The 24821-nt window shown below is 50.3% G+C and overlaps 1 protein-coding gene across 8 annotated transcripts in view; it reads left to right on the top strand.

Annotated features, from left to right (window-relative positions):
* The window catches only part of ANKS1A (ankyrin repeat and sterile alpha motif domain containing 1A), a 76981-nt gene that overhangs the window by 32379 nt on the left and 19781 nt on the right, over positions 1–24821 (top strand). For all 8 annotated transcript variants that reach the window (XM_079327220.1, XM_079327217.1, XM_079327218.1 and 5 more), the window contains 4 exons: positions 1128–1245; positions 6832–7394; positions 18306–18372; positions 22615–22721. In XM_079327220.1, coding sequence (XP_079183346.1) covers positions 1128–1245; positions 6832–7394; positions 18306–18372; positions 22615–22721 — 855 coding nt within the window. The remainder of the gene's footprint in view (positions 1–1127; positions 1246–6831; positions 7395–18305; positions 18373–22614; positions 22722–24821) is intronic.

Below are 24821 nucleotides of genomic sequence, written 5' to 3'. Positions count from 1 at the left end.
TGGCAGCAGGTAGGAATTATTGCTTTCTGGCTTGGGTTTGTCCCACTGTAGTTGGATATAATCACACATGGGGTCAGAGAGTGGTTTGGGCTGGAAGGGACCTTAAAGATCATCCAATCTCAAGCCCTTGTCATGGGCTGGGACTCCTTCCACTCAGCCTGGTTGCTCCAAGCCCCATCCAACCTAGCCTTAAACACTTCCAGGGCATTCACAAATTTCTCTCATTCCATTTCCCTCTCCAGCTCTCTTGGAGCCTCTTAGGGTGCATTCCTGGGTCATGTTGAGCTCCTGGGACAGGGCTGCATCAACCTGCCAGGATCTGGCCAGGAGATGGTGCTGAAAGGCAGCTGGCTGTGCAGGCAGGGTGCCCTGGTGGCCACTTGAGCCCTTTCAGCACTGGGATGGCACACGAGGGTATCCAGTGCCTGTCATCCTTGGCATGGATGCAGAGCAACATGTGTGAGTCTGCAGCAAGGCTGGTCTGGATCCTGCACCAAAACCTCATCCCTGCACATGGCTGGTGGCTTTCCAGAACAGCTCGAGGAGAGTCTGCCAGGGTTACAAACCAGCTCTAAGTAGAGGCTTTGGGGGATTTAAGTGAGTACAATTGCTGCTGCACATCCTGAAGTTAACTGAGTTCATACAGTGCTGCCTGAGGACTCTTTAGTTCTGAATATGTCATACGTCCTGAGGTCAGAAATGCAGGTCTGAGAAGGTGGCAGGGATTTGGGCTTTTGTTCTTTTCAGCCCTGTCCTAATAGGGCCAGCAGTTAAAAAGTGAATGACAGTGCAAATTCCAATAGCAACAACGAGCCTGAGATGGGATGAACAGGAATAACGGTCTCAGCTCTTTTCCCCCTCCAGCCTGTCTGCAGCCCTTGCACAGTTGGTCAGTGCTGGAAAGCTGTCAGCAGCCTGAAATACTAAAAATTAAAGGGGTTTGGGTGGGCTTTTCTTGAGGGGGGTTCAAAAAAACCAAAGGGGAATATTACATTTTGCCTCATGCTCTGCAGTGAAGGTGTTGCCTCTGCCAATTCTTTGCTTAACCCATGGCATAGAGGCTGTGGGGTTTATGCTGGGACAAAGCATTGCTTTGCAGAGCACCACATTGTGCTGTTCTTCATTAGGCCTCTGCTGCCCGGGGGAAAAGCAGGGGAAGTGGAGCTGAGGAAGAGGAACACCCCTACGAGCTGTTGCTTACAGCAGAAACTAAAAAGCCGGTTGCAGTGGACAGGAAAACAAAAGGTGAGTGACCATCCAAAAAAGCAGAGCTGTTTGCTTGCATGTGCTTCAGGAAAACACGGGGGCAGAGGGCAAGTGGAACAATGAAAGTCCCTGCTGGGTGGGGGCTGGAGGGTGATTGTTGTTTCCTGGTAATCTCTGTAAAGGAGAGCTCTGAGCGTTCCTGTACGGAGTGTACGTGGAGGAAGGGCAGCTGCACTGTGGGACAGTTCAGAGATTGCAAGGATCTGCTCTGTGGCCTCAGAAATGCCCAAATCTCATGCCTGGCCAAGCAAAGGCAGAGGGTGAGAGGCTGGAGGCTGTGCCTCTGCCAGGGAAGATGAGCAACACGAGTGTTCCAGTGAGCCGTGTTCTCCATCCAGCTGGCGCTGCAGGTTTCTGCTGTTCTGCTGTAAAATCAACATCCTGCTCTGTGTTAGAGCTAATTTGAGATGGAAACTAACAGAGGGGAAAACAAAAATGTGTAGAGCAAGAACTAGAACTGAGACCAAGGGGTACACAGGCAGTTTCTCCTCCCCTGGAAGGACCTTAGAGCTTTACAAAGCATCTGGGAGCACCTTGTCTCTTGTGTTAGGCTGTTGTTGGCTTTTTGGCTTTCCTTCAACAATAACAACAAAAGATTTGTTTAGAGGGATTTCCGCTTTATTCAGTAGTCCTGAGCAGGAATTTGGGTGGATTTAGTTTGGATTCTCACACTGGAGCCCCTCTCCCTCTGAAGATGGACAGGGCTAACAAGGATTTGAGGTGATGCTTCATTGACTCCTCTGTCAGACCTGCAGCTTTTCTTCCCTCCTATCATTACTCAGGTCCTGCTGCTCTCCTGGCTGCTCCAGGGTGGCACAAGAGGTCATTGTGTTCCCACCAGCACTTGCCAATGCCCCTCACTGCCAGAGGCAAATTTTGGGAGCTTTTCAGGTTGGTGCTTTGCAGTCTGGGCCAGGAACAGTCTTTGGGCAACAGCCTGAGCCAGGGCTTTCAGGCTTTCATCAGTGGGTAGCTATTGCTGGTTATTCAGGCACTGAATTCCAACTGCTCCACTCCTTCCCCTGGCTGCTGTGTCCAGGCTTGATTGGTAAGAGTGGAGGTGTGTCCTAATTATGTGTCAGCTTAAAATAAAACCTATTAAAAGAAAATAAAAAGTAACACAGCTACCTGTTCTTGATGCAGATCTCTTCCCCTGAACACCTGAAGACAGGAGAAGTTGAAGATCTTTATGGATCCTTTTAAGGATCCAGAGCAGAGTCCCATCTTTTAATGTACAGTTGGAAAGATCAAAGCTGTGACTTCACTGTTTGCACCCTGTGGAAAGTGTTGGTAACAACCCTGGAACTTTTCCCACTGTTACAGTGGGAGAAATCCAAGGATGCAGTTGAGTTTTTCCTCATCTTCCCTGACTTTCCCATTCTTTAAATGCAGTCAGCACTGTGGCTGATAATGAGGGGAGAAGATAAATTGAAGGAGTGGCAGAATTAAGTAAAAAGTCCTGCTTGGGGTGTTGGAGAACTTTCCCACCTCTGGGTCAGAAGGATCCTGGAGCATCAAAGGCAACAGCTCAATCCCAAGACATGGAGCAGGCTGAAGCATGGCTTTCAACTGTTTCTTGGCTCTCAGTCTGAGGGTCTGGCCTTCTGGATGAGTTCTGGAGCAGCCTTTGGTCAGGAGAGGAGGGCTTGGGTTCCTGTGGCTGTTGAAAGGGCGTTTCAGGGCAGCAGAAAGCTGAATTTCAGGCACGAGGGTTTAATGGTGCCTTTCATGTGTGATAGCTGCCTTTGTTCCTCTGGCTGCCAGTTGTCCTGTGTCCAGCCAGCAGATGAATGTGGCATTATCCTCTGGCTTTGGTGGCCTTTGTGTGTGTTAGAGCAGCTCACTGTCACATGCTGGAGCACTGGGGGAAGTTGGCCTCATGTTTTGGGCAGAGTATCAGAAGTGATTTAAGCCAAATGCTCTCCCATCCACTTTGGTGTGCAGTCACATGTGTGAAGTCAGGGCACTCAGGCCTTCTAACAGGGTGTGAAAATAAGGCAAAAGAGGAGGAATGTGTGTGGAGTGAACAGGAGGAGGCTTCTCAGCTCCTGCTGCCTCCAGAGAGACCTAATGGAGGGTGAAATGACTTGAGTTTTGGCCTGTTTGGCTTCAGGAGTCACACCCAGGTGTTGTCAGCTGTGACCAGTTACAGGTAGGATGACTTGGTGCCTTTTGGTAGTTCTTACAGACTGGTACTTGTTGAGGTTGTTCTGTGCTGCTTCCATAGGAGGTCCAGCTTGAAGTCCTCACTCTGCCCTTCCTCCTGTTAGAGATTTCCTTTGTGGTTATACTGGTTCAACCAGCACAGTGTGACTGTGCTGCTAACCAGAGAGCTGGGATTAAACAGAGCACACTGCAGAAAGATTGAAAGAAACTCTTTTTCCAAAAGCCAGAATGTGTCTGCTGAAACAGCAGGGTGGACATTGCTGTGGGGGTTCTGTGGGGACACTTGGTTATTGCAGGCAAAGGTTTGGGGACAGCTCTTGGTTTGCTGAAGATGAAGGACAGTAGAAAGCCACAGTCCTCACATGGTGTTATCATGGACAGAGCACAGACCCTTGTCCCACATCCTGGGCCCAAGTGTTTCTGCTGTCATGGTGTTGTGCAGAGTCTCATTAATGATCTCTCTAAGCAGGGCAGTGTCTCACTGCCCTTTCTGAAGAGCACAAATTCAGGTGGATAAACTCTGCCTGGAGTGACTGAGCTTGGCAAGGTTAACACAGGAATGTGCCATCCCCAGCTGGGTTCCACACCAGTTAGCTGTGGAGTGGGCTGTTCAGTTCTCCTGTAGGTGAAGGATATTTTTGCACCCCTCAAGGCCAGCTTCTTCCTCTGGGCTTCTATTTTACCCGAGGGAGATTTGCCTGCTCCTCACTTGACAAATTCTGGCATGGTGTAACATGGGCAGCCTTTTACACGTGCAAATCAGAGGCTGCTGTGTGCCCTCACTAATTTTAAGGTTGGGGAGCTTGAGCAGGCAGCAGCTGCAGGAACAGCTTCATTCTCCTAATCCAGGGTTGTGAGACAAATCCTGCTGTTGATATACAGGGAAAGAAATCCAGTGGAGGCAGGGCAGTTACAGCTTAGGGTGGAGTGTTTAGGGAAGTGCTTCCTATCTGGAGTCCTCAGGCTGCTGGCAGAGAAGCTCTTACTGGAATCCTCCCTGGGATGCAGACAGTCTGTACCCAGGAAGGGCTCCTGAGCCCAGGAAGGGTTGGGAACAGCCTCTCCTGTGGGTGAAACATGCACCAGGCTGTGGCTGAAAAAGGCAGGATCTGTTAAATGATCTGTGCTGGGTGTGAAATCAGTGAAGGGAGTGAATCAGTGAAGGGAGCAGGACACAAGTCCCTGAGTCCCTGTGCTGAAGAGTCTTTCTGAGTGTAACTCAGGTGTAACTGGAGGAGGAGGATTCTTTCAGATCCCCTAAAAGGAGAGCCTTGCATGTTCCTGCTGCATGCACCTTGGGGGCAAAAAGACTGAGATGACTTTCTACATTAGTTCTGTCTGCAGCTTTCAGGGCAGGCTCTGAAATGTTTTCTTCAAGGTATTTCTCACAATTTCTGAGCAAGTGCTGTTGCCCTTGCTCCATCCCTTCCCTGGCAGCTGCCCTGTGTTTCAGAGTCCCTCTTCAGCTCGCAGATGAGTGGGTGGCTGGGATTCTTGTCCAACAGGAGCCCTTTTGTGAGGTGCTGGAGCTGGATTTGGAGCACTTTGTTCTGGCTGGACTCAAGTGTTAGAGCACGTGGCACAAGCTTTGGCCAGCTGCCTCTCCCTTCAGCAGAAATGTCACTAAAGGTTCAGCTGGGGCATGGAAGAAATGGTTTTCAAGGAAGGGAAGAGATTGGGGGGGGAAAAAAAAAGGCTTTCCCCACAGGTTTATATGACTGTCCCATCACTGCTGTCTTGCTCACCTCTCTGTGGCTTTGCATTAGTGCCAGTCTGTCCTGTGAGTGCAGCACATCTCATCCCCTCTGAGGTTTGTCCTCTGAGGTTTCTCTCCATCACTGGAGCTTGACAGCTTTATGCAAAGTAACTGGGTTTAGTCTTGCCTTGTCATCTGGGGTGCTGGGGCTGGTCCCTCTCAGCCAGCACTGGGACCTGCCTTCCCCCTGGCAGCTCCAGTCACAGAACTGGTGGTTTATGTGCCTGTGCAAGAGAGTCAACAACTACTTCACTGTCCTGGAATCTCTAACTCATAGGATCCAGGATGAGATAATCCCTCACATCACTTGATCCCAGTGAGGGCTGTGGCTGCTCCTGTGCCTTTGAGAGGGACTCACCATGCTCATCAGGCATGGGGTACCTGGCACCCCCACACAAAGGCAAATGACTAATTCAGCCCTTTCCTGCCCATTTCTGGAGTGAGGACAGACCACGAAGCCTAACAGGATTGGTGTTTGAAAATCCCATGGTCAGTCTTGGTGCTGGAAAGGTGCTGGGAGCTGAGTTGGGCTCTCTGCTGCTATTAACAGGCTGCTTTTAGTGAGAGTAAAACTCATTATTTTGCTCACGGAAAGGAAGGTTCCTTTGCCTTGGCTTCCCAGAGCTGCTGTCTGCAAAGCAAGTGATTTCCTCTTCACATCCAAACATCCTCTCTGCACTTCAGAGCCTCATTATTGGAGCTTTTTGCTGTATTGTTCCTTTGCAGCATCAATTTTTAGTCCCCAGACTGAAGAGTTTCTTCAGCACTAAATGGAAGCAGTTAAAATTCACAAGCAATGCTGGGAGGGTGAAGGAATCCTAGGAAACCAAAGTTAAACTTGTTGGCTTGACAAAGTTTTGCTTTTGCAGTTGAAATGCTCATTCAGCTGTGACAAAGGTGAGTGTGTGTGTGTGTGTGTGTGAGCACTTGGGATCAGTCAATTCATGGTTTATGCAGGACCCTGGTACCTGATATTAAGGTTGCTGGGGCAGGACTAGCTGGGAACCAATGTCATGTTTCTGGGGCAGCCAGTGCTCCACCAGCTCTGACCACTCCGTGCTCAGCTCATTGCAAAAGAGACTTTTTGCTCAAGCTTTTTTTCTTGCATAAACTGTTTATTTCTCTCCCCTGAGCAGGGAGGAGAGGTTAAAGTCGGAAGCCACTAGGGAGGGAAGCAGTGGGTTTTTTTTGGGAGCGGATTTTGGAACTGGCAGGTCGATTGCAGTCCAGGCATTTTCCCACCCTGCAGCCTGTGCCAAGAGACTCTAAATAACGCTTTGGCCTTTATGGAAACGGATCAGATGTTCCAGGAGCCTCCGTCTCTGCTGCTCCCACCTCACTTGCTCTCTGCAGGATATAGTTAGCACTTCTCTTGGCCTTATATAGCAAGGCCTGATAGTTAGTGTTAACAGGAATAAAAAACACGGAGAGCTGCCAGATTGCGTAAATCGGGCCAGTGTTTGGAATTTCATAAATGCCATGACTTTGGGTACAAGTTGAGCACGCGGAACAATACGGAACTGTTCTCTCTTTATCTCTCCCTGCCTTGCTGAGGGGAGGGCAGGGAGAGAGCTGGAATTTTGCTGCCGCTTCTTCCATGTTTTTAATTTCCCCCCCTCCTCTCTGCTTTCATCCCCTCGAAGACCACAGGAGGAGCAGCGGCGGCCGCAGCCAGGACTCCACTGAGAGCCAGGACATCCAGGTGCCAGAGCAGTTTTCAGGCTTGCTCCACGGCTCTTCTCCAATCTGCGAGATAAGCGAGGACCCTTTCAGGCTCGCTTCCTCCGACAAGGGGGACGCCGAAGCCACGAGCCACCCTGGTGCTATGCAGCTGGAGGACGCCGAGTCACCCTCCCCGGGACCGGCAGGGAGCAGCTCCCCGGAGCCCACGCCGAGCGCCGTGTACGCCACGGTGCAGCACGTCAGCCGGGCGGGTCCCGCCGGCACCGGCACGCCCCACGCGCCGCAGCACCCCGGCGCTGCCGAGCCAGAGGGGGACAGAGCCCTGGGCAGAGCCCAGGCGGGCAGCAAGCCCAAAGCCGAGCTCAAACTCAGCCGCAGCCTGTCCAAGTCGGACTCTGACCTGCTGACCTGCTCCCCCACGGAGGACGATGCCATGGGGAGCCGCAGCGAATCGCTCTCCAACTGCAGCGCCGGCAAGAAGCGCCTGGAGAAGTCCCCATCCTTCGCTTCGGAATGGGATGAGGTAAGGCTGAGCTTGCTCAAGAGTCTCTGTGTCAGGAATGGCTGTGCAGCAGGAGCTCCCCTCTGCCACGCTGCCCTCAGGGGTCCTGGGTGGGTCCCGTGCTTCCCTAACTCTCACAAGGCATTAACAGGCACGCGCTCACTTGGAAGTCTGCAAGGTGTTAAATGCAAAAAGATAAAGTTGGTTTGAGTGGAGGAGTAGCAGAATTGCAAGAAGTTTCAAAGTTTTTTTCTCAAGTATAGGCTTGGTTTCTTTTAGGCAAGCCAGGTGTGTTTTCACATCCCCAAAATGAGAAAGACTTTATAACAATGCCCTTCACCAACTTTTCTCCTGATTTCTTCCTTCCACTTCTTCCCTGTCGACTCTTCCAATATCTTAGAAGTGTTGTGTTGCTTGGTCCTTGCTTCTGGGGAGTGTGAGCAGTGCCTGGGGGTTCATGGGGATGGAAGGAAGGCAGTAATTAGGCTGGTTTGTGTATTTGATAGCTCCTGCTCTCCTCCTCACACGCTTATTTCAGCGGCTGGTTAGCAGTCACTTTATTATCACATCAGACGCCCACGGACAGTTAAATATTTCATGCTCAGAAAGTTGGCCCTGGACAGCCAGTGGGGCAAGATTAAGTATCCCTCTGAAATTCAGCACCGCAACATTACTGAAACATTCTTTGGGGATGATTCTGTGCCGGGAGAGCCGGGGCTGCAGAAGAGATAAGCTCGGATGAACCACTCTTTGTACTCTGAAAAGGAGCTCAAACCCCTGGCGTGGTGCTGGGGGTGTGGAGTGTGTGCAGGGCGTGGAAAGCCGAGGGAGGGTTGTGCCCCTGCACTGGCTGATGCTCGCAGAGAAAATTATCATCTGGGGAAGAGGAAGGTATTCAGAGATGCTAAGAGCAACGTGAGAATCCATCCCTCAGTCCGTTCTCTCCCTCCCCCTCACTCCCTGCCGGGTCTCAGGGTTGCCAAATAGATATTTTCCTCTGCAGCTGCTTGGGCTGGAGAGGCTTTGCTGTTAATTGCCCAGGTCAGTTGTACCATGGCTTAGGGAAAGGCTCTGCAGCAGAAGGTTCTTTGGAAGGGCTGGATAATTCCCTGTGCTTTTATCTGAGCTGTTTGTAGCAGACACTCAAAGGGCAGAAGCCTTTGGCACGACTGCATTGGTAGCAGAGGTCAAGTGCTGGGCTGCCTGCACTGCCTGTGCTTCCTCTGCTCAGATGAACCCTGGAGCTGCTTCCTCCTGCCTGTAAACAAATCCCTCATTTCCCCTGAGGCAGCCGGACAAGCCCCAGGAGGGGAATCTGCTTTTCCTTCCCCTCTGTTTAGGTGAGGAAATCAGAGAAAGAATGTGAAAAATTCACATCTGTCTGCAATGGGGCAGGTCTCACTTTTAAAAAAGTCTGGCTGGTCATAATGGCAACAGTGAGATTTAAACATAAATGTAATTCTGTGGTTGTGTGTTGAATTAGTTCCCTGGATGGGATAATGCAGCTGCTCAGAATTGGATGCAACTTGCAGCCTCTGCATTTACCAGGGCAGTGTAAACCTTGTTGAGCCACCCCTGTTAGCAAGGGTTTGGCTTTCCCTCTGTGCTGAGAGGAAACAATGGCAAGATTTATATTACTCTATTAACTTTAATGGCCTTTATGCAGGTGACTAAGGAGGGAAGTGATCATGTGCAGCTCTCTGTGGCTCCCAGCTGTACCCAGCAAGCTGAGGACTCTGCCTGCTGGGCTGGCCAGCAGTAGCTGTGTCTGTGCAGGGCACAGGGGCTTGGGGAGGGATCTGTGTGTCCCTGGACAGGTGAGATGCACAGCAGAGCTGAGCTGACCCTGCTCTGGGCTGTGGAGGCTGAGTGGGGACAGCAGAAACTCTGCTGCTTGTAAGCCAAGGGTCAGGTCCTTGCCCTGGCTGAGCACTGCCAATGCCCTTTGCTGGAAGTGGAAGGTGCTGCTGGCTTTGCCAAAAGGGTGGGATGGGGAAGGAATGATTCACTTGGCAAAGCTCATCCCTGTTCCCAGTTGCAGCTCCCCTGCTCCAAGGATCTGGCCCAGAGTGTTGCTTTGTGCTCTGTGCTGTGCAGGAGCCTGTTCAGCCTGTGTCCCATCTGCCCCTGACTGTGTCCCCTCTGCCCCTGACCTTGTCCCCTCTGCCCCTGACCTTGTCCCCTCTGCCCCTGACCTTGTCCCATTCTGCCCCTGACCTTGTCCCCTCTGCCCCTGACCTTGTCCCATCTGCCCCTGACCTTGTCCCCTCTGCCCCAGACCTTGTCCCATTCTGCCCCTGACCTTGTCCCATTCTGCCCCTGACCTTGTCCCCTCTGCCCCTGACCTTGTCCCCTCTGCCCCTGACCCCTGCTCCTTGCTGGGGTGGGAGTGGTGCCCCTGCAGCTACTGTCAGGTGGGACTTCTGTGTGAGCAGGGCAGAGAAACTCCTGCATCAAACATCCATGTATTGCCCAGGGAGGTGAGGGCTGAAAATGCTCAGTGCTGCTCTGGGGGGAAGCAGGGTGGGGGCAAGGAGGGGTGTGAGGGGGTAGAGCTCTCAGTCAGCATCAATATTTGAATCTTTCCAAGCCTGGCTGAGGGCTGAAGCAATGGATTTGGTTTTGATCACTGGCTCATGAATATTGAGCAGTTGGGGATGAGTGGGGCAGCAGCAGCTCACAGGAGGTTTGGTACAAAAACTGGATTTGCACCTCTGAGGGAGGGGGGCTCTGGCCCCCAGCCCCATTTCAGGGCAGATTAACCTGCTGCTGCTCTATTTCCTGCTCTGTGGAGCAGCTCCAGGGCTGCCCTTCAGCCTGGCTCATGCTCCAGGCTCCAAGCAGGGATGTCTGCAGTCATGACCTGAGGCTACTCTTCTGCCTCTCTTAGGTGCTGGTAAGAAAAACGATCTGTTAAATGATCAGGGCAAAGAACAGGGAAGGCTGCTGGGAATTAGCCTTAAACCTGGCTCCTGACATCCCTTAATATCCCCTGATATCCTCCACTTCCAGCTGCCTGCTATCAAGTCATCTGTTCCCATGCTGAATTTGAATTTTGGAGGTTCCAGTATCCATCTCACAAAATGAGGTTGTAGTTCTGTGTTCTGACTTAAGTCCTGCTAGGAAGAGATTAAACATCCTTCCAAAGCAATTTAGGGAACTGAATAAAGCATGCACATTAATTTAGGTTTTCTTAGGAAAAAAAAGGAGGTACACAGTCCACCACTTTTTTTTTTTTTATTTTTTTTGTTCCCCAAGTGAATTAGTTGAAGAACTAATGGATATTGTGTAGCTAATTATGGCACTGGACATTCATCTCTGATGAGTAACTGCAGTGGTGCTCTGTGTCTCCTGCAAAAGGAATGCTTTGCATCTGCAGTAACCATGGATGTGGTGTTTCACTGTTCCTGAGCTGTTTTGGGGCTGTTGATGTCCCCTAAGGATGGATGCCAGGGCAGATGGCACATCTGTGATACCTTCCACCTCAGGCTTGGAGCTGGGATGCAACTTGATGGAGGCTGTGGGTGGGTGCCTTTAAACCTTGTCTGGAGTGTTGGGTGCTCCAGTACCATGTGGAATCAGTGTCTTAATTACAGGCTTACTTTGGAGGATTAACAACATTTGCATTGAAATGTGAAACTTTCTGGAAAGCTTTTGATGCAAAACCTGCCACTGCCTTAAAACAGCCAGGAGTTGAAATTCAGAGCTGCCAGCCAGCACCGTTGAAAGAAAATGCAAATATTCCCCTTGTTACTCAGGAAGAGCTGCTGGGTTTGTGCCTGGTGAAATTGCATGGTGTAAAAGCTCAGGCATCAGCCTCTGCCTCCCAAAATGTTCTATTTATTCTCTTGGTTCAGGTGTTCAAAGCTCAGCTTGACCTGGATTTGGATGTTAGGACCAAGGGGTGGCTTGAATTGTCCCCAAGTGTCCCCTGCAGACCCTCACCCTCAGCTCACATTCCAGTTTCCTCTTTGTCTGAAATAGTTGTAATTTGCTTTTGTCTAGGGCACAAGCTGTAGAGGGGTCAGTATTTTTGGTCTTGATTTCTGCTAAACAAGCATGGCCATCAAGGTTTTAATCAGCTTAATTATTGGGCTGATTATTCTATTGTCTCCAGATCCCAATGTTTCCTCCTGTTTTTCCTGTGCTAAGGTCAGGAATTCTTACATCATCCCTCATGTCCAATCTGTTCTCTTTGCCCCCAGTGGTGAGATTTCCTCCAGCCTGATGAACTTTCTGAAGTGAAACCTTTTGTGTTTCCACCATTTTTAAATCTGCTGCAAAGACCCAGCCTGTTGGAATTGTGAGCCAATATGGAACTAAGCCAATCCAAGACAAATTTCCTGGTTTTACAGGAAAACCAGTGTGCTGAAAGGCAAATGTAAAGACCAGGCATGCTTTGTTCCAGCAGCAAGGGTGTGATGTTTGCCAGTCCAGCAGCTCCATCCACCTGTGTGTGTTTCTGGGAGCTTCTCCTTCTGGGAGTGGGTGAACTCAGTATTTGTGAATCAGAAGCTTTTGATTCTTGTGTGACTGATTCGTGCTCTGACGGATGTTTTGGTTATGTAACAGCCTTGTGATCATTTTGGGGACATTTTTGGTTTTTAGGAGCAGCACTGTCCAGCTGCAGTGTCCTTACTAAATCCAGTCCTTCATTATTTTCTCTTCCGCTTTACGTCGCATCTTCCAGCATTTCTGAAGCTTTTATTTTTAAAAAAAGTCTTTAAATCTCTCTCTCCAGCCTGGAGCAGCTTCACTGCTCTGTCCCACAGCCTTGCTGGAGAGCCTTATGCTGCTTTGGGGTTTGTGTTAGGATGCAGGAATATGGAGAGACAGTGAATTGATTCAGTGCTTTCTGAATTTGTTTCCCTGCTGTGGGCAGAAGTGTTGCTGCATTTGGCCATTCTCTTTATCATGTCAGTGTTGGATTTTACTGTTTGTCAAAACAACATTGATATTTGGAGGGCTGTGATACTGCAGATCCATCACACACTGTTGTGAAATTCAAGTTTATACCATAAGTTCCTTTTGGTACATGTTTGTATTTGTAACTTTGGGATTTGTACAAAAACACAGACTGGAGAGTGGCGTGAAGCAACAGGCCCTGGTCCCCATCCAAATGAATTTCTCAGAGACCATATTAAGCCAGAAAATGTGTTTGCCTTTATCACTGGCAAACAGTTGCAGAATGATTTGAAATAAATTCAGCTTTGTGGAAGGCTGCTGGGGGAGGATGGGGCACTGCAACTCTGGATTCGAGCGCTCAAATGTGCCGTGAACAACTGGCTGGTGCAGTTCAGCTTGGAATTAATAAATGGAGCATTATGTTTTCCAGGCCTCTGGTGTTTGTTATGCTGAGTTCATACAGGCTGGTGTCTTTTGGAGACACAGAATATACTGAGTGGTGAAATATTAGCTTTGTGTTTTCCATGGGATGGCAATGGAAGAACAGAAGCTAAAGCATCATAAACTGAACCAGAAGTGGTTTATGAGCTGTCACCAACCTAGAAATGAGATTCATGGCCCAAATCCAAAATTTTCAGGTCTATACCTGTATTGAGGAGTCAGCAGGTATCATCCCAGATCCCACTCTTGCTGCATCCCTTTCAGACATGCTGGTGGATGCTGTAATTCTGCCATTCTTCTGCTCCAGGATGTATCCCAGCTGAGTCTGAGCAGCCTCCCTTCCTCCTTCAGGGATGCAGTATCAGTCAGTAATGTGAGGTTTGCTGTGCTATTGGTGCAGAATAGAAGTGCCAGTGATTCTGCCCCAGCATCATCTGTCAACCTCATGTGCCCAAAGTTCTCCCCTGGAGTTTAAAGCTGACCTGCTGGGCTGTGATGGGGCTGCTCACACCATCACTGGGGGGTTTGTTGTGCTTAGGGGCTGCTCACACCATCACAGAGGGTTTGCTGTGCTCAAAGGGGTTTGAAACTGTAGATGCAGCATGTTTGGGGGTTGTTTTTTTTAATAATTTAAAACCAAATCTGCCCCATCCCCCAGCTGTTAAAGCTTGGAAATAATAAAGTCTTAACTCCTGACACTCTCCTGGAATTGCAGAAATTTAAAAGACTGATAACCTTTCCACTCAACTTTGTAAGTAGCTTTCAAGACTGAAATCTGCTGCTGGAGCTGCTCTTGTCTGCTGAGCCTGAGCCCCGGGCAGGTTTGTACAATAGGTTATGAACCCTCAGTAATAAGGATTTATAATGGGAATCCTGCTATATTCTTAATTATACTCCTGCTGCAGGGTGTCATTATAGTGCACTAATGCCCTCCATATGGCAGATAGTGTGCACTTGGTTCTGTGTGGTTTTATTTAATTACAGACCTTTATTTGAGTAACTTCTCTGCTCAGTCAGGCTGTGCAGGTACACTGCAGGTTCTCTTTGTGGTGCTCAGGAATCACTGGTGATTTTTAAGATACCAGTTTGGTAAGGGGCCACAGAAAAAGCAGAAGACCTTGACCCACACAAGGTAGGGAGGCCCTGGCACAGGGTGCCCAGAGAAGCTGTAGCTGCACCTGGATGTCTGGAAGTGTCCCAGGCCAGGCTGGGCAGGGTTTGGAGCAGCCTGGGACAGTGGAAGGTGTCCTGTACATGGCAGTGAGTGGGACTGGATGAGCTTTAAGGTCCCTTCCAACCCAAACTGTTTGAGGATTCTGTGATTTTAGTTCTCTCAGGGTGACCTTGCTGTGTCCTTGGCAGTCTCTGATGCTGCATGCAGAGACTGAGAGCAAACTTCTGCTTTGCATGGATGGTGACTGTAAGGTGGGGGTTTAGGAAGCCCCTTTCAGAAAGCTCCAGGAGCATCAAGATGCCTCCAGGACTGGGTGAGTGTCACCCTGACAGAGTGATGGTCAGTCTGGTGCTGTCCAAATGAGCCTCCTACCCTGTTTGTGGGCAGACAGCCTGTGTTGTGAGAAGCTCTTTTTTCTGGGGACAAAAGCCCTGGGGCTGGTTTAATGGCCCTCATTTCTCTTCTGGGTGTGTTGGCTTCAAACTCCAGCAGCGGCTTGGGGAAGGAAAGCTGGAGAGATCAGTATGGACCCCATGGCTTGGCATCCATCAGGGCAGGTGTGGAATGGAGCAGAGCCTCTGTGGGGGACAGGGGGCTCACTGCCCTCTACACAGGTGTGGGTCCTGTCCTTCTCCTGGTCCCTGCAGCTCCTGCAGGCTGGGATCAGAGATCAGGAGACATCCTGCCAGTGTAAGGAGCCATTGGCTGCTCCTGCCACGGGCACTGAGGGGGGAATTGCAGGACTCTGCTGTGGAAATGTCTCCTGTCCTGCAGCAGGACAGAGCTTGGCATGGCACGAGGCTGCCTTGGTCTCACTGCCCTTCTGCAAACCAGTGGCTCTTCCTCAGTTAGCAGAACTCTGCTTGGGATGGTTTGTTTGGAGTCAGGTTCTGTTTTGGAGTCACTGGCCAGTTGCTATGGCTGCCCCAGCCCTGCTGGACTCTCAGCCACACCCAGCTCCTTTTTCAGGGCATTTCTATCTTTCACCAAATGTGGGCAAATGTGCAAATAGATCCAAGAGCTCCAATCCTGGTGACTGCTGCACAGCTCCTTCCAGGCACATTCCTGCTGTGGGGTTAATGAGGGACACTTCTGTCCTTGCAGCCTTTCCTTCTCCCAGAGCACTTCAGCTCTACTGGAGTTTCTCCTTCCCTGGTGGGGTTTGAGGTCTCACTGTCCCAGCATGGAGCCAGCTGCCCCTCTGCATCAGGGATAACAGATATGGTTGTATTAATTTAGAAGGGGGAAGCATTTTGTGGTTTTATTTCTGTGGCTGTAAAAGAAACCATAGAATCCCCACCCCAAACTGACCCCACAGCACAATCAGAGATGGGCACTTGGTGCTTTCAGTGGAAAAATACAGGTTAAGCCAAAACAAATCAGAACTGAGTGTTCAGGCTACAACTAAGTCTTAGCTGAAGCACTATATTTAAACATGGTATTTTTGTATTTTAATAATTAACCAGTGGGAAAGAACAGCCTAAAAAACTCTAGCATAGGCTATTTTCAAGGTATCTGCTCTTCAGCCCCATGTCCACACTGGAGTGCAGCTGAGGAAAGGCTGCAGAGGATAGGGATGCTCTCAGGCAGTGGTTCCCTCTCCAGGCTTGTCCTTCTCATTCTTCCCTTTGCAGCCTCCTAACAGTTAAACCAAGCTGGTCAGCCATAACCCCGTGTTTGGGGTGGTGTGTGAGTCTGTTTGAGGTGTTTGCATTTCGTGGAGAGCTGAGGGCAGGCCAGGATTTCCCTCTGCATTAATGGTAATAGCTGGGACTGTGTGTAACCATGACCAGCACTTGGCAGAGGAGAGCTGTGAAAGGTAATCCTCTGCCACGTGATTGTTTCATTTCCATTCAGTTTTATATAGCACAAGGCAATTCCCTGCTTTTGAGGAAAAGGTCGTGGGTGTTTCAGTGTTTCAGAGGCACCTGCAAGTCCTCAAGGCAGTGTTGGGACTGCAGAGCTGGCAGTGCTGGGGGCTGAGCCTGGACAGCATCAAGTCTCTCTCAAATTCAGAGAGAGATGGAAACAAAAAAACTTGGCCTCAGAGTTAATTTGCAATTTGAATCCAGCTAGAGATTCCCAGACAAGGTACAAGAGCAGCTCCAGCTCAGAGATGTACCTTGTCCTGAAGCTGGTGGACACCAGTCTGCAAAGTTTAATGTCCTTAAATTTCTGGGGTTTGAACTGAATTGACCTCAAGATCCAAATTGTGCAGCAGTTGCTCAGGGTTGTGTCAGTGTCCCAGAAATGCTCTGCAGCTGGGGCTCAGTGCCTGTCCATGGAAGGAGCAGAATTTCCAGAGCCAGTGCCAGGTGTTGGCCCTTGGTGTCACCTGGGTTGTTTCTGCACCATCCCTGTGTTGCCCTCCAGTCCTGCATGGCCATGATGTCCTGAGGACACCCTGAAATTCAAAGGTTTTGCTGGAGAGCATTTGCTGCTTTTGGGGTCCAAACCATCTGCTTTGGTGGTTCTTGTTGGAATGAATCCAGCAGTGCCAGCAAAGATCACATTTGAGTCCTGGCTCTGTCCAGGGGCTGAGGAACAAAGAATGCTTTTGCCTTAGGACAGGATCCATGTGTCCACTGACTCCAAAACCCTCCTAACTGGAATTTCTTTTTAGATCATACTTCCCTCTTCTGCTCTATGTGCTGGGATTCTGGTTGTTTTCCCAAGCTGATTTTCAGATCTCCCACTAAATGGGCATTAACTGTATTTCAAGCCCAGCAGAGCTGCTCATCCTATTTTTTTGTTTGTTTGTTTTTTGTTTTTTGTTTTTGTTTTTTTGTTTTCCCTGTATTTTTTCTTGTCCCTGGTTTTCCAGAGACAGAGGACCTACATCTTTAACAGCTCTACTACAGCTCACAGCACTGCCTGGTCCCTGGGGAGACTGAACACTGCAGTTGCAGTGCCTGCTGCTCCCTGCAGCAGGAGGGGCTTCCTGGACATCTGCCTTGCCAGGAGCTTTGTGAGAGCTTTTTTTGTTTCACCAAAACCCCTCTCTGGTAGAGCTCAGCTCCAAAGTGCCCCTGAGTGTGCATGGCAGTCAGATCCAGCCCCCTGCAGCATCCCCAGGAGCTCCTCACACCAGTGGAATGGTTGGGGACTCACCAAACACAGCATCACACTGGGAGGCAGGGCACAAACAGCCAGGGGTGAAGTCCAAGGAAACTTGGACTCCTTCCCCAAATATGTCCTTAAATAACCAGGAGAAAAAAAAGTTGAGTAAGAGTTGAGGTTTCTTCCCCCACTCTGTGGCTAGTCACTTTGCATTCAGCAGCAGCCACTCAGAAGTGCCTTGTAGGGGTGTTTGTTTGGGAGATTTCCTTTTGGGAGTCTTACTGGAGGCACTTCTTTATTTTTTGCTCTGTTGTAGAATGAAGTCTGGGGTAAGCAACCAGCCCTGAGCCTCTTGAATGTGTGGCTCTTTGGGAAACAGTGAGGTTCAGTGCTGAGAGTATTGAAGTGTCTGAACTGACCAGCTGAGCTGCAGTTTCTCAGGTCTCTTACAAATTAACCTGGGAATTGTCAGTTCTCCCTCTGCACCACTGGAAGCCTCAATTTACAAATTCTGCTCAAGAATTGCTTGAAAAGTTTCTCTTCTCATTTAAGGAAGTCTCCTGAAGGTTCACTGAGAATTGAAACCTGCATTAATTTATTCTTTTGTGTGTGTGTGGCAAATGCAGCTATTTCTATGCAGCTCTTAAGTGGACTCAGACCCATTCCAGCAGAGCTTGTACCTTTTCTTCCTCACTGCCTGAGGTTTGCCTGAGCTGTAGACTGTGAATTGCTTGGTCAGAGATGGAGCTGTCTCCTGCCCCCCTCTTCTGGATCCTTCAGGCATTTGCCCCATGATGCTGCTATCCCAAACAATCTGTTTTCAAACCCTTTGGAAGCACCTGCCCTGGTGGGAGCACAGCTCCATGCACAGGATTGGGAAATGTGGTGGTTTAAAGAATAAATCAAGCCAAAACAAAAATGCCCAACAAAACTGAGTGTGGGGAAGCTGAGCCCCCAGTCTGCTTGCTGGGGAGGAGTGGGTGACAGCATTGCTGCAGCTTCTCTGCTGGTGTAGGGGCTGTGTGAGTGAGCAGGTTGGGGCTCCTTCCTTACCCCCAGCCTGTGCTGCTGAGGGATGGTTTTGTTGAAGGTTTTTATTTCCAGGCACTGGTAAGTTGTGGAAGGGAAGGCTCAGCAGAGCCTCATCCTCTGCATATCCCTCTGAGCCATCCATGCCAGCAAAGACCTACCCTGGCAAGATGTTCAGGATACCTCTTCTGGTTCAGTGATACCTTAACATCCTTTCCTGAATTTCTTCAGCTGTCATGTGGGAGATGAAATCCTGGGCTGCTTTTACCTTTTCCTGAGGCTTTATGAATAATGCAACACATGCTTTATTTTTTTACTTTCAGATTGAAAAGATCATGAGTTCCATTGGTGAAGGCATTGACTTTTCCCAGGAGCAGCACAGGATCTCAGGTAGAGTGCCCAGCATGTGTCTGTCTGTCCTGGCTGTGCTCTGCACACAAACAAGCTCTGCCTCTTGTGTGTCATGTCTTTCACCTGCTTTGGCTCTGGGAGGGAGAGGAATGCTCTGGCACATGAGAGCAGACCTGGGTTACCTCATGATGCTCAATGCTGCTGCCAGCAAATTTAATTCTACACTCCTTGGGAAGATTGCTTTAATTTTCCAGAATGCAGCTGCAGGATTTCCCTCCCAGCTCTTTCCATGAGGGCAGCAGTTTGCTGAGCAGGGCTGGATGGTGCCAGTGTGGGTGCCATGCTGGCTGTGCCCTTTGCATGTGGTTAATCTGCCAGGTGCCTCATGGAGGGTGATCCTGGGCATTTCTAAGTGCACAGAGCTTCAGGTATCAATACCCAATGAACAAGAATCCTGGAGGACACTTAAAATGTGAATTCCCTTCTCTGCCTTTGAATCGTGAGCAAAAGCAGAACTGAAGCTTGCTGGAGAGCTGCCACCATGAGAGATTCTGTCCTTTTAAATCCTTCACCTCCAGGCTGCTGCAGCAGAGCAGCTCTGACTGGGGGTGGGCAGCAGCTCCTCCTGATGAGATGCTAATGCAGATCCACACATGCAGCTCACAAGGGCTGGGACAGAGCTCACCTCATATCCATTTGTCACTCAGGTTTTTGCTTAGGTGAGGAGGAACCCACTGTTGCCAGTGGGAGTTGAGCCTGATTCAGGCTCTGCATTCCAGGGTTGGGTGGCTTTGCAGAGGAGTTGAAGCTGTGAGTGGGTTTGTGCACTCTGCTCTGGCAGCCCTCCACAGATCTGGGCTGTGATGGATTGATAGCAGCAGGGAAAGGTCTGACATGGAGGGGAGAGGGGGAGCCAGTGCTGCTGCAGACCTGCAGCTGTGCAGGGAGCTCCCAGCAGGATGGGAACCCTGGAGCCAGGGGTTTTCACACAGGCTGTGCTCTGTCAGGCTTACTTTGGGATCCCTGGTGTGCAGATCTGCTGGGCACATTCCCTGTTTGTGCCTCTTTTCCCTGGAGCAGGCAGAGCTCTGCCAGTCCCTCACTGGGAGCTCTCACACATTTGGCTTTTCCTCCACAGGGCTTTCTTTGTGGGGCTGTTGTGCTTCAGGTCATGGTGAATGTACAAGGAACTGCAGGGAGCTCCCTAAATGTTCTCTTATCCTTAAAATTAGTGAGGTTTGAGGATATTGGGGCTCATGACTAGCTTGGGGTCTGGAAAGGTGAATTGCCTTGTTGGTAGCTCCTGTGGGGATGTGTTTGGAGCTGTTTGCATGAGCAGTTGCTCTGTACCACTGCCTTGTGTCTGGGTAAGGACTGGCAAGACCTTCTTGGAGCTTGGGCAGTCAAGGAGCACCATCATTTTAGGAATACCAAACTCCACCTGCCCTTTTTCTTAAGGCAGTTTGGCCTTGGAACAGACATTTGTGTCTCTCTGCACCAAATTTCCATGAGCAGGTGGGGTGATTTTGGTCCAGCATAGCCCATGCACCTTGTCCTGCAGAAAAATGTAAACTTGACACTATAAAGATTGTTACTGAAACAATAACACCTGAAAGCCCCTCCTGAGCTCTGGCAGCCTCTTCTCTCTGTGCTGTGGGACTTGGGAAGAGTCTTGCAGGAGGCACCACAATTTTGGGAATGCACTCATCATTCCAGTTCTGCCCACTGGTTTCCTCCCTGCCAGCTGCAGAATCAAAGGCAGAATTCCTAGAATGTAGAGCATAAGGGGAAGGATAGAGCTGAGAAATAGGAATTTGTTTCAGTCAGAAGTTGTGATCAGGATCTTGCCAGGGGGCTCAAGTACTGTGATCCTTCTGTTCTTGTACCATCCTTGTAACACACAGCTTTCAGATGTATTTTAGTTTTAGGCATCTTAGTTTTCAGCCTGGGATGTTTTAGGTGTCTTCTCTTTTTAAAGGAAACACCTCCATTCCCTCAGTCCAAATACTCCCCTCTCTTCATTTTGTCATGACTTGAAAGGGTTTTGTAAAAAGAAAATCTGCAGTTGGTATCACTGTAGGTTTCCCTTTAAAAAGCAGAAATGTATTTACAAGTGCATGCAGGGCTGAATAGAGTAAGTAATTTCAAAAATTAAATTCAGGAGCTCAGGAGAAGGAGCTGCTGTGGTTTCATTCCCCCTCCCAATACCCCGACAGCTCCCAGGAATGCTGTAGTAGGCAGCAGGCACTTCCTCACCTCTCTCTTGATAAATTAATTCTGAGCCAGCCACAAATCACTCGGATCTGTCGAAGCAGACCTGTGACATCATTTTTTAAAACCCCCAAGCCTCGTTGTCCATCATCGAGTAAATATTGAGGAGTCAGTGATTTCCACCGGAGAGTTCCGGAGCCGCTGCCTCGGTGCCGGGCGGGTGGGAGCGCTGGGAGGGGGCAGAGGATGAGGAGAAGGGAGGGAGGGAGGGAGGGACAGCGCGGGGCTCAGACAAAGCGCCGCAGCCGCCGGCAGAGCGCAGGGACGGCGGGGGAGGGATGGAGGGCAGCATGGAGAGCCGGCCAGCGGGAGCTCCCGGTCCCAGCGCGGGCTGAGCTGCTGCCCCGGAGCACGCACTGCCTCAGGGGAGGGAGGCAGGAATCTCTGGTGATCTCATGAGCTGGAAGGAGCTGCCGGAGCTCCCAAATACCGGCACGGGAGCAACCCCCGGGAGCAGACAGCAGGAATTACCCCGGGAATCTGCAGGTGACACCGTGGGCTCTGTGTGTGCAGCCGTTGCAGCACCGTGGGGAGGGATGGCTGGAAGGTACCAAACTGCTTCAGCCGACCTGGAGGTTCAAAGGAAGCAAACGGGGGTCTCCGGATCATCCTTTTCTTTGCATCCGTGCTGGAAACAAACATGCCAGGGAGCCCGAAAATCTGCCTGTCTTGCATAGCAAATTCCCTGATGAAAAGGAAATCTCTGAACTTTTTTTTGGTCGTACTTAAGGTCTTGAGCTTTACTAGAGGAGAGTAACAAGTCATTGGACTCTACCCAGGGGTGAGGGAAGGGAGAGCTCATCTGGCGCAGCTTCCATAGGTGCTGGGAGGAATCTCCTTTATCAGATGCTGAAGGGGAGGTGCAAGGGCATGGCTCGGACTTGAGCTGCTGCAGGAAGAGGAGAGAGTGTGCTTGCATTAGCTTTTTTCCTTTTGCCGTGGCTCAGAAGCAGGGAACCGAAATGCCTCCTTCCTGCAGAGCTGCTCCCTGGCTGAGCGAGGGGCTCGACGTGGCGGCTGCGCTCGGCTGAAGGAAATGAAGGAAGGGCAAATCCAGGTGCGTGCCCAACAGCTGGCAGGACCAGCAGTGTTGGGTGAGAGCTGTCCTGGCTGTGCTGTCACACGGTGCAGCAGTGGGGCTGGGCTCTCTGGGGCCAGTGTGCTGGAATGCCAAGAGGTCCAGGCAGCGTGCTGGAATGCCAAGTGACCGGATCGCTGGTAAAACGACAGAGCCAGGGTTGCCAGACCTGTGCCTGGGGTCCCCATAACACAGTAACAGCGAGACGAAGCCCCTGCCATGGTTTGCCTCTCTCAGGACTGCTGGGGAGGAAGAGTACAAGCCCTTTCTCTCTGCTGCTGCAGTCTGTGCTTCCTTTGTCTTGCGTGTCTTCCCGCGGTCAGCCGCTCTGCCTGGGCTCCTGCTGCTTTCCCGAGCATCCGCCGTGTCCGGGCATGAAGCTGTTTTCTCTCAGGCTGCTCCGTGCTTCCTGCTGAGCCTGTGTCCAGAGGTGTGTGGATGAGAGGACTGGCACATCTCTGCTCCCTCCCCTCGCACCTGTGACTGCCTGGGAATGCCTGGGGTGGAAGTTTGCTGCTCTCCTCCCGCCCCCTTCCGCTGAGCCGAGGAGTGGATCCGCATCCCTCTGGGGTTGGGCTTCATGTGCTTGCCTGGCGAGGAACTCAGAGCCCTGACAGCAGTGCCTGTGATCTCAGCACCCCAGCAGCACCTCTGAATCTTTGCCCGGGCGAGGAGTTTCTTTCCTGAGTGTGAACTGCGGTACAGATTTGCACCCGGAGCCCACGGAGGCACTGCCAGCTTGTTGTCCATGCTCTGTGCACACAAGAGGAATTATCTGCCCGCTGATTTGTTGTACTCTGAGCATAATTTTTTGAGTTTCTTGATGGTAATGACTATGATGTGGCAATGCCATCTGTCCTCCTCAGAGTGCCGCTGCTACCGCCTGAACGGTTTCTCCCTGTTCAAGCGGCTGCCGATTCCTCTCTCGTCAGGTTCGCGGATGCTGGAGCAGAGCGTTGGGGAGTGGCTGGAGTCCATTGGCCTGCAGCAGTATGAGAGCAAGCTGCTCCTGAACGGCTTCGACGATGTTCGCTTCCTGGTGAGTGCCCAGGGGCATCCCCAGCTCCAGGGAATGGGTTGGCCAAAATTCCTGCATTACCAAAGTTCCCTGTGTGGGCAGAGCCGGGTTCTCCCGCCCGGCGCCGTGGTCTGGGTTGGGCAGAAGGAATAGATGAGGGTTATGTTGGGTCTTCACATTTAATTCAGGTGTTATTGGTTTTCTCGTTACAATTTTATTTAATCTGGCCCTTAAATCTTTACTATCCAATTTGCTCTAGAAAGGGGAACTGAAATTCGCTGGTGTTTCGATGTACCCCTGAGCAGTCTGTGCTCTGGGCTGTGAAGGAGGCAGCAGACCTCTTGTTGGAACTGTACTTGCTCAGAGCATGCAGGCAGTATGCTAATGAGCTGTACCTAATTGCACTGACACTGTTGGCTCTGAAACCTAATGATGGTGACATGGTAATGCTCAGGGTTGAGGGGTTTTAATAACCAGTGTCTAGAGACTTAAAGCAGCATGGTGTAAAAACATGAGAATTTGTGTGGAGTGATGGATGAACTTCAAACAGGGAAAATTGTGGTGCTGCAGGAGAGGTTCTCTCTGCATGGCTTAAAGAAATGCTTTTGAACATGGGCTCCAAGTTTGGCAAATAACAAAAAATGGATGTAAACCTTTGGAAAAGTAATTTTGGCTAATGCAGCATCCTGCCTTGGGACGGCAGTGGTGACATCTCTGGTGTTGGGGACAGTGCAGAGAGGTGACACCAGGAGGATGTGAGCTGGGTGAGGGGGTTTGGGAGCACACAGGGGCCATTGTTGGTGGGGAGGGAATGAGGGACAGCTGGAGAGAGACAGGAAGCCAGGGAAGAGCATGGATGGATGCTCAAGGAAGCACACACCTGAGCAGCATCTGTTGGGCTATTTAAAAGCCAGGTGTAATTATGCTTTAAAAAGTGACCTGGCCAGGAGATTAAATGTTGTGGGATCTCTCCAGCTGTGCCTCCTGGTCTCCACAGCTGGCATCCAGGTCATTTGCTTTCCCTTCTCCTGGCAGGGCCAATGCTCCCCTCCAGAACTGGGATTTGCTGTGTTTTCACCCCATGTCCCACCTGGCCAGTCCCAAACCCCAGTGTCCCCTCTTGGCCAGGGATGTGTGATAGTTCAGCATCCCTGTGTGACCTGGGGCTGTTTGGGGATGGTACAACAAATGTCAGTGAAATAACCTTGTAGATTCTTTTGGGATCCCCTGCTGATGGATCTGTGTTTGCTGTGGGGTCTGTGGCTGCTCTCACCCAGTAGTTGCAGATAAAAAACCTTTTCCTTGCCTGGCCAGGTGTGATGGACCTCAGCTCAAAACTCCAGTAGCAAAGGTTCCTGTGTGTGTCCCTCTGTGTGGTGGTGTTTGGTACGTGGTAGGATTTGCTGTCTTCATGGCTGAACATTTTTCTTCCCTGTCCAGTGCTGGGTGACTGCTCCCATTGCAGCAGTTGGCTGCTGCTGGATCCAGGGGATGGGACACTCATTTTCTCATTCATCTTAAATTTAAAAGGTCAAATAATTTCACAAAGATTTCCTACAAACCCCAGCTGATTTCCATTTTGCTGCTTATCTCCTTTCCTAGGGAGTTGACCCTGGCACCCGTGCCAGCCCTGGCTTTAAATCCATTTATCCCAGCCCTGAGAACTCTGAGCTAATACATCAGCTCAGCAGGAAAGTTGAATTATTTAGAATCTTTCCCTCTGTGGTGTTCCTTGCCTTCAGCTTCTGGTGTTGGGGAAGCAAAACCTTCAGCTAGAGCACAAGTGAGGAACAAGTAGTTAATTTGGTTCTAGTGGTGTTTTTGATGTTCTTGGATGAATTATTAAAACTGCTGTGAACACTGAAGCTGGGCAGAGCAGTGGCTCAGCACACCGAGCTTGGAGTGTTAGGCTGCCCAGTCCTCTTCTTTCCACAACCATTGCTTTATTGGCTGCCCCTTCCAATCTCTAAAAGAGAATATTCCAAGCTAAAAGTGTTACTTTCCTGGAATTAAACAGTTTCTGTGAGAGGCTTAGTCCCTCTTAAAGCCTCACTGTGTTCAATATTTCAAGGTCCAAAGGATGCTGGTTAATGGTTTGCAAATCACCAGGTGGGTTATCAG

Source organism: Erithacus rubecula (assembly GCF_903797595.1).
Source record: "Erithacus rubecula genome assembly, chromosome: 26".
NCBI classification, from domain to species: Eukaryota; Metazoa; Chordata; class Aves; order Passeriformes; family Muscicapidae; genus Erithacus; species Erithacus rubecula.
The sequence above is the reverse complement of the archived record's forward strand: the minus strand, read 5'-3'. Positions and strand labels throughout refer to the sequence as shown.